The 9,814-nt window shown below is 41.5% G+C and overlaps 1 protein-coding gene across 1 annotated transcript in view; it reads left to right on the forward strand.

Moving 5' to 3' along the window:
• LRRC8C (leucine rich repeat containing 8 VRAC subunit C) overlaps positions 1–9,170 on the forward strand; it is a 67,441-nt gene extending 58,271 nt beyond the window's left edge. Inside the window, exon 3 of the mRNA XM_044301939.1 lies at positions 6,336–9,170. Coding sequence (XP_044157874.1) covers positions 6,336–8,594 — 2,259 coding nt within the window. The 3' untranslated portion in view covers positions 8,595–9,170. The remainder of the gene's footprint in view (positions 1–6,335) is intronic.
• The last annotated feature ends 644 nt before the right edge of the window (positions 9,171–9,814 follow it).

Genomic DNA, 9,814 nt, shown 5'->3' on the forward strand with positions numbered 1-9,814 from the left:
ACCGGGTATATTCTTATTCAGTAAACTGCGAGTTGTTTATATCGTTAAATTTTAAGTGTGTGTGTGTGAAAAATCTCACAACAAAAAAAATATGCAAAAGGAACAGTTCTTTGTTTATCAGGTCACAGAACTTAACCAAACGTTTGGCATATATTTCAGTTATCCCCCCCCCCCCTTCCCCCGCCCAAACAATAATCTCCCCTTATATAAAATTTACTTATACAGTTCTGAAGACTCAGGGGTGCTGGCTGGCTTGGCCTCAGGGGTTCTGGGTGGCTTGGCCGGGCAGAAGGAGTGTGGGAGACTGTGAGGCCTTTTTCTCCAAGCTGCTCCGGATCAGTGCTCTGGGCAGTTCGGCTCTGGGCCTCTCATCAGCCCCCCAGTGCCTCTCATCAGCCCCCCCAGCGCCTCCCATCAGCCAGTAATAACAGGGCCCCCCAATCATGTGCCAGTAATAACAGCCCCCCCCTCCCAATCATGTGCTAGTAATAACAGGCCCCCCCCCAATCATGTGCCAGTAATAACAGGGCCCCCCCAATCATGTGCCAGTAATAACAGGGCCCCCCCCCCCAATCATGTGCCAGTAATAACAGGCCTCCCCCCAATCATGTGCCAGTAATAACAGGGCCCCCCCAATCATGTGCCAGTAATAACAGGGCCCCCCCAATCATGTGCCAGTAATAACCGGGCCCCCCCCCATTATGTGCCAGTAATAACCGGCCCCCCCCCCATTATGTGCCAGTAATAACAGTCCCCCCCCCCATTATGTGCCAGTAATAACCGGGCCCCCCATTATGTGCCAGTAATAAAAGCCCCCCCCCCCAATCATGTGCCAGTAATAGGGCCCCCCCATTATGTGCCAGTAAAAAAACAAAGTATTGTATATAGTTAAAAAAAAAATTTACACTTATACTTACCTTTTTGGAGCGATGCGATGCAGGCCTCTTCCAGCCTGTGTCCCGACTCCAGCGCTGTACGGCTCAGGCAGCGCGATGACCGATTCGCGCCGCCTATTCCGGCCTCGGATAGGCTGCCGGCCTAGTAGTGCCGGCAGCCTATCAGAGGAACAGGAAAGGGACACACCTCCCTTCCCTGCTCCTCCGCAGACTTCTGTTTGTATCGCTGTCCTGAGGATGGCGATACAAACAGTCAGATCACTATGGAGATGAGCGCTTCGCTTCCACATCGGAAGCACTCATCTCAGTGCATGCCCTGCCGCCGCTGCGCACACTGCCGCTGGGGGGATTTGACCAAACCTGTCCCCCCCCCCGCATTTTTTCCTGGGGGGGATCTGCGTCCCCCCCGCTTCCTACGCCCATGTCTGAACCCAATAGAGCATTTCACTTGTTAAAGACTAAACTTCAGACAGAAAGGCCACAAACAAACAGCAACTGAAAACCGCTGCAGTAAAGGCCTTGCCAAGCATTAAAAAGGAGGAAACACCGCGTCTGGTGATGTCCATGAGCTCAAGACTTCAGGCAGTCATTGCCAGCAAAGGGTTTTCAACCAAGTATTAGAAATTAACATTTTATTTACAATTAATGAATTTGTCTGATTACTTTTGAGCCCCTGAAATGAAGGGATTGAGTTTAAAAAGTGCTTTAGTTCCTCACATTTTTATGCAATAATTTTGTTCAATCCACTGAATTAAAGCTGAAAGTCTGAACTTCAACTGCATCTGAATTGTTTTGTTCAAAATCTACGCTTTACTCTTGTATAGCGCTGTTAACTGGAGTACAGACTCTCCTGCAGTCGAACTGAGCACTGTATAGACCGGAGCATCACTGCTCCTCAATATACTAGCACCTGTTCCTCTAAAGCATGGCGTAGGTAAGCTACAGTCAGGTTCATAAATATTGGGACATTAACACAATTCGAACATTTTTGGCTCTGTACACCACCACAGTGGATTTGAAATAAAACTAACAAGATGTGCTTTAACTGCAGACTGTCAGCTTTAATTTGAGGGTATTTACATCCAAATCAGGTGAACGGTGTAGGAATTACAACAGTTTACATATGTGCCTCCCACTTGATAGGATATGCCTTCATTGTCAGATAGGTGCGGGTGGCAGTGTGCTTCATTTCTATGGGGATTCTGAAAATATTGGTGGGCCAATAGGAAGGCTTGGTGGTGGCCGGACCCGCCACCGCTAGTTACCACTTTCCCGGCTTCCTGTTATGCTTCGTTTTAGAGGTAGGTGCAGGTCCCACCTCTGGGATAACTCCTAGTGATATGCCCACATTGTCTGAGATGAGGATACCCCTTTAAGTTTATTGTCAAAAGATCCCTATGTCCTTTTCCGTGTCAGTTTTACCCATTTAGTATATATTGGTGACTTGTATTACTTGCATAACTTAGCATTAAGGGGGCATTCACACGATCATATGTGTTTTGCAGTACGCAAAACTTGGATCCGCAAAATCACATCCTTTTTTTTTTTTTTCGGACCCATTGATTTCTTTTTTTTTTTTTATTGTAGATTTTTATTAGTACATAACGTACAGATTTTAAATGATACATAAAAAATAAACAAAAAGTGGTACATCAAAGTGCAGTGTGTAGATGGGAAGAGTAACAGAATCAGCTTATACAGCAGTAAAGATCCCATAGCTATAACCAAAGATTTAACACAAGTACTCATGACAAAGAACAAGACAACCGACAAAGGGTGGAGGAGGGGGATGAGAGACCACTAGGAGCATGTCGAGTATGAGTCCCAGGGAAGGCAGATTGCTTGGAATTGCTCCACGACGTTGTTAAGGGACGCCGTGGGGTACTCCATGGATCTAAAGTCACTGACCCTGGCCAGCAGCATGGACTTGGTAGGAGAGGTAGTCTGCTTCCAGGATTTTGCAATCAAGGATCTAGCCGCGGTACATAGAGAGAGGAACAGCCTGGAGGAGCATTATTGAACCTCAGAGGTGGTAAGTTAAGCAGATAGACCTTTGGGTTTAGTGGTACGGGGGATCCAAAAAGGGGCTGAGCCACTTCCCTCACCTCTTCCCAAAATGGGGTGATACAGGGGGAATGTCCAAAAAATATGATATAGAGAACCCACATTGCTGAAGCACCACCAGCAGACAGATGGAATAGTAAGGTTTATGGAATGTAGGAGGGCAGGAGTGTGATACCAGTGTATAAGCAGCTTATACTGGGACTCCTTATACATGGTGCAAATAGAGGACTGGGCTGCCCTATTCCATATAGTCTGCCAGGCGTTGCAAGAGAGAGGCGATCCGAGGGCGATAGCCCATTTATCCATGTATGCATGGTGGGGGATCTCACCTTCCGCCAATGTAGCCAAAAGGCGGTAGATGAGAGAAATCAGACCTCTCATCCCAGTGCCCAATCGGCACAAATGTTAAAATGGTGTAGGGAGTGACACCGTAAGTGACTCAAAGGTAGAACATAGTGATGAACCTGAAAGTAGTGAAATCTCTCCATCATCAGTACATTCGATTGCTCTTGAAGTTGCGCAAAGGGTTTAAGTGTCCCATTGAGGCGGTTAAGCTGGAGGGAATAGCTGGATTATTGGAGTGTCAGGAAGCTAAGGCAAATCGGCCATGGCAGGTGTCCCATATGTGTTTGGTAAAAGCCTTAGGCCCCAATAGGGGAGTGTTAGGGACTACAGGGGTCCGCTGCCATAGCAGGGTACTCGGATGGACCGGGGCAAGCCAGAGCTTTTCAATTTCAACCCATTTTGTGAATGCCTGCTGGGATGCCCAGAATGGGATGACATGCAAATGAGAAGCCCAGTAATAATGCATAACATTAGAGACCGATAGGCCGCCTCTATCCAGCGGACCCATTGATTTCAATGGTTTTGTGGTCTGCATTTGCAGCCAAGAGAATAGGACATGTTCTGTCATTTCCCAAAAATGCGAATCAGAAGCAGACCAAACATATGGTCGTGTGCATGGGGCGTAAACCATTTTTTTCTGGTTTGTTATTGCAGGTGTTATCATTGAAGGATGATCACAGAACAAAACCTCTCACCGCTATATATTTATAGCAAAAATATGCAAACCTCTGATAAGCGGTTAATTAGACATTAGTTTCCATCTGAATTGAATTATCGTTCCATGAAAATTTACTTGGATAATTTAAGGAAATTCCATTGTGGCTTCACATCTGAAAGTGTAATTAGTTTGTTTGTTTCTTAAGACCTTTCCTTTGTTGCCTTAGAAATAACATTGGAACGTGTTCACCTGGTTTGTGCAGTTTGTATTAATTTTGTTTGTACCAGAACAAATAATCCAATTGATAATTGTATTACAAGGCATTTCCTCTAAGATAATATCTCTAACCTATTTGGATCCAGAAGTTTGTGTGACTTTATGCACACATGGTCGGCAAAGACAAATGTTAAAGGGGACCTTTCATGGGTCCAGACATTATGAAATAAGTAGCAGGTTAGGTAGAGCATAGAGCAGGGATCTAAGAGCGCTTACTATTTTTTGGGGCGCCGCTCCGATCGTCCGCTGTGCCACCGTTGAATTCTCCCGCCTGGTATGCTATTGAATAGCATTGGTACAGGTAGGAATAGACGGCCTTGTTTCTCAATGGGCGTCTCCTTCTCCCTGGCTGTGATGCTCTCCTTTGTGATTGGACCGTGCTACAGTAAAGTAGTTTTTTTTAAGCAATATATTTATTTTTATTTATGGCAGCCTTTTTGCCAGTATTATGACATTCAGAAGTAAATACAAAATATTGTCTTTCTGTAGCAGTCAGCACAAGTGATAAAACCTCCTATATAGGTAATGTATTGTATGTTTAGTGCTGTTGTGAGGAGAAGATGTTATCTGCAAGCTGATCCTTGTGATAATAGTAGCTGTAGAATTGGGATGACAGTATGAGAGCTCTATATTTCTCTTGATAGGCCTAGATAAAGAGGCCAACAGAATAGTATTGCAGGGATTAGTGTAATGTGTGATCCTCTAATTAAGTCCCACCCACCCCGGCCACAGTGATGGCCTGACTGAGAGAGTTAGGGTACTTTCACACTTGCGTTGTTTGATTCCGGCAGGCAGTTCAGGCAAACTGTATGCAAACGCATGTCATTTTCTCTGACTGATCTGGCATTTTTCAGACTGATCAGGATCCTGATCAGTCTGAAAAATGCCTGATCAGTCAGAGAAATGCATTGCAATACCGGATCCGTTTTTCCAGTGTCATCAGGCAAAACGGATCCGGTAGTTATTTTTTTCTCATTTTTAAAGGTATGCGCATGCCGGATGCTTTGAATGCCGGATCCGGCACTAATACATTCCTATGGAAAAAAATGACAGCATTCAGGCAAGTCTTTAGTTTTTTTCGCAGGAGATAAAACCGTAGCATGCTACGGTTTTCTCTTTTGCCTGGTCAGTCAAAATTACTGAACTGAAGACATCCTGATGCATCGTGAACGGATTACTCTCCATTCAGAATGCATGGGGATATGCCTGATCAGTTCTTTTCCGGTATAGAGCCCCTGTGACAGAACTCTATGCCGGAAAAGAAAAACGCTAATGTGAAAGTACCCTTTAGCAACACTGTCTACTTTGCTAAACGTCCAAACAAAGAAGAAGTTAAAGAACCAGGACAGGAAGTAGATTACATGGAGTAACTTCAAAAAATATATCTAGAAAAACACCTGTTAAAAATACATAAAATTATCACATATAGGTTTTTTAATATGTCATAATTTTTTTTAATGGAAATTCCCATTTAAAGCTGATATTTAGCAAATTCAAACTTAAAGTGATATTCAGATATTTAGATGATCATGACCATGGGAGTAACTACAGCTATAGTAGATTAAAGTAAGTTGCTGTGTGACCTGTGGGTCCACACCTCACATATGCAGGAATGTTATTCAGCTTTGTGAGTGCAAACAAGGTGGCGTCTTTTTGATATTTGGCACATATATATCCAGAATTATGCTACTTTCTGCCTTGCTACAGTTAATATCTGCCGACCAAGCAAATAAACACAGGCTTAATTATGCTTATACGTAATGACTAACCTACAAAATGGTATAAAGAGCCAAACAAACTTCAAAAGGTAAAAAAAAAATAACTTTTTTAAATACATTGCCTACTGTCATATATTTTTTACCCTTCTGTGGTTGATATGGCCATTGATTTTCAACATAGTGTTAGATCCATTTAGACTTTTCTTTGAAGCCCTTCTAGTTACGCCACCGATCACATTCAGGCCACTGTTTTCTCAAAATATTGGCTATATAACCCTTACATAGAAATCACATTAGTTCTTGAGATCAACATTATAATTTGATTATGAGTAGTTTTATTTTGGAAATAATTCATTCTTTCTTCTTCTTTATGTTTAGGTAATGCAAGATAAGATTATCTGTCTGCCAAAGAGAATACATCCTGCTCAGAACACTTCTATTTATAATGCATCTGGTGCCACTACCAATATGCCTCTTCCCAAGCCAACAGCTCCTTCTGGGACAGTGGAAATGAGGGGATTAAAAACAGACTTGGATCTCCAGCAATACAGTTTCATCAATCAGATGTGTTATGAGCGTGCCCTTCATTGGTATGCAAAGTATTTCCCTTACCTAGTTCTCATCCACACTTTAATTTTTATGGTTTGCAGCAACTTTTGGTTTAAATTTCCCGGATCAAGTTCAAAAATTGAGCATTTTATTTCCATATTGGGGAAGTGTTTTGAATCACCCTGGACAACTAGAGCTTTGTCAGAAGTATCTGGTGAGGAGCCAGAAGAGAAGGACAACCGGAAAAATGCTCTGAGCAAAACCATTGCTACCCCTTCTGCTGTGGAGAGCCCACTTGTGAAGACCCAGTCACTAAAATCCATACCTGAGAAGTTTGTGGTTGATAAAACTACAGCAGGAGCCCTGGATAAAAAGGAAGGAGAACAAGCTAAAGCCTTATTTGAGAAAGTTAAAAAATTTCGACTGCATGTTGAGGAAGGAGATCTTCTTCACGCCATGTATGTGCGTCAAACCATACTGAAAGTTCTTAAATTCCTCATTATTATTTGCTACAATAGTGCACTTGTTTCCAAAGTACAGTTTACTGTGGACTGTAATGTTGACATACAAGATATGACGGGATATAAGAACTTTTCCTGTAACCACACAATGGCGCACTTGTTTTCAAAATTGTCCTTTTGTTACTTGTGTTTTGTTGGAGTCTATGGACTTACGTGCCTTTATACTCTCTACTGGTTGTTCTACCGGTCCTTGAAGGAGTATTCTTTTGAGTATGTTCGTCAAGAAACTGGCATTGATGATATTCCAGATGTGAAAAATGATTTTGCCTTCATGTTTCACATGATAGACCAATATGACCCACTCTACTCAAAAAGATTTGCAGTTTTCTTATCAGAAGTCAGCGAAAATAAATTGAAGCAATTAAACTTAAATAATGAATGGACAGTGGATAAGCTGAGGCAGAGGTTACTAACAAATGCTTACAACCGCTTGGAGATACAATTATTTATGCTCTCCGGTCTTCCAGATACTGTCTTTGAGATAACCGAGCTGCAGTCTTTAAAGATGGAAATTATCAATAATGTCATGATACCAGCAACAATTGCTCAGCTTGATAACCTTCAAGAATTGTCCTTGTATCAGTGCTCTGTAAAAATTCATACAGCAGCCCTGGCTTTTTTAAAAGAGAATCTGAAGATATTGAGAGTAAAGTTTGACGATGTTCGAGAACTTCCACCATGGATGTACAGTTTGAGGAACCTAGAGGAACTGTACTTGATAGGCTCTTTAAGCCATGATATATCCAAAAATATAAACCTTGAGTCTTTCCGGGAGCTGAAGAGTCTTAAGATACTGTTTATCAAGAGTAATTTATCTAAAATCCCTCAAGGAGCAGTTGATGTTTCTGGTCATCTTCAGAAATTATGTATCCATAATGATGGATCCAAGCTGGTAATGCTAAACAATCTAAAGAAAATGATCAACTTAACAGAGCTGGAGCTTATACACTGTGACTTGGAGCGCATACCTCATGCAATTTTTAGTCTTATAGCTCTTCAAGAACTAGATCTGAAAGAAAATAATCTTAAATCCATTGAAGAAATACTTAGCTTTCAACATTTGCGTAAACTCACAATCTTAAAGCTGTGGTACAACAGCATTATCTATATTCCAGAACACATAAAGAAACTTACCAGTTTGGAACGACTGTACTTCAGCCACAACAAGATAGAGGTGCTTCCTTCTCACCTGTTCTTATGCCACAAACTTCGATACTTAGACTTGTCTTATAATGATATTAGATTCATTCCTCCTGAGATCGGAGTTCTCCAAAGTTTACAATATTTTTCAATTTCTTGCAACAAAGTAGAAAGTGTGCCAGATGAACTGTATTTCTGCAAGAAATTAAAGACCTTAAAAATCGGGAAGAATAACCTATGTACTCTTTCACCAAAAATTGGGAACTTAGTATTCCTATCTTGCCTGGATATTAAGGGTAATCATTTTGAAACTTTGCCACCAGAACTTGGAGATTGTAGGGCCTTGAAGAGAGTTGGACTTGTTGTAGAAGACACTTTATTTGAGACACTTCCATCCGATATTAGAGAACAAATGAAATCTGAATAGGACAAAACGACCTGATGTCAGGGCCTAATATAGGACTGAAAGGGAAATCAAGAACAGTACTGTTGTGAAGACAGAGGGAATGATTCTCTGTTACTGGACCTAATATTTTGTCTTGTCATGGCCCACTTATACTGGGCATCATTTTAGTGTACATGTTGCTGGTCACTATTTTTCATCACTATAGTGTTGACTCAGATAAATTTACCTTAAACATTATGGCATTAAAACAATCTATTGCAGGGCAATGTAACTTTTTGTGGGACCTTTGTAAACTTTTATTTGAGGTTAGAAATGCTCAGGTACTGTCTGTAGATCTGAGAAACATTTATATTTTGTTAAAAAAAAAAAATGTCGTGTTACAGTTACTTTGTGGGTTCTTTTATGACTGTTCCAGGGACCAAGCTATCACGAATTAGCTCATCAAGTATGCCTGTTTTGTATAAATAACTTAAATGACTATACAGTGTTTCGTGAATGTTAGTTTGTGCCTTATTTTATCACATAATGAGAAAAAAATGCATTTCAGACTTTTTTTATTCTAGAATTCAATGCACTATAAAGATGATTTTGAACATGGAGGAGTTACTTTTAATTTCTGCATATTAATCGTTATATTAGATGTGAAAACCTTTATATTTTCTATGGTGATAAATTATTAGTGAATTAGAAGGAGCTCCATGAAAACAAATGGACATGACACCCTCAATTATCATCCTAAGACACACTTGGTCAATAATATACATCAGTGTTCTCCAAAAAGTGGCCAAGATTGGGTCTGCCTACACTGCACTGGATCAATGGAGAAGAGCTTTATTTTTTTTATTTGATCTCTTAAAAGACAGTAAATTAACCCCTTTATGACCACCAATATGCCTTTTTACAGAGGTCCCTAAAGGGCCTTAAGCTCACGGCGGCCTGGTCAAAGTTCTGCACGGATCCATCGTGCAGCGGAGAGTGGGGGCTCGAATCTCACATGCAGGAGTGCCGATCTGGGCTGTTTAACCCCTTTTCATGGCGCCCGCCGCATGTAAGCGGTGACAGAGGGAGCGGATTCCCACTTTCTTGCATCGGCACCCCTCAAATGCAATTGCGGGGTGCCAATGTGTGTTAAGGGGCTGACTGGGGCCTGGTATAGGCCCAAAGCCTTCCTTGAGTGTTTTTTTGCTGGTCAATGTCAGTATGGGATAATGTATTGTATTTTAAAAGCAATCAAAATAAAA

Source organism: Bufo gargarizans, chromosome 7 (assembly GCF_014858855.1).
Source record: "Bufo gargarizans isolate SCDJY-AF-19 chromosome 7, ASM1485885v1, whole genome shotgun sequence".
NCBI classification, from domain to species: Eukaryota; Metazoa; Chordata; class Amphibia; order Anura; family Bufonidae; genus Bufo; species Bufo gargarizans.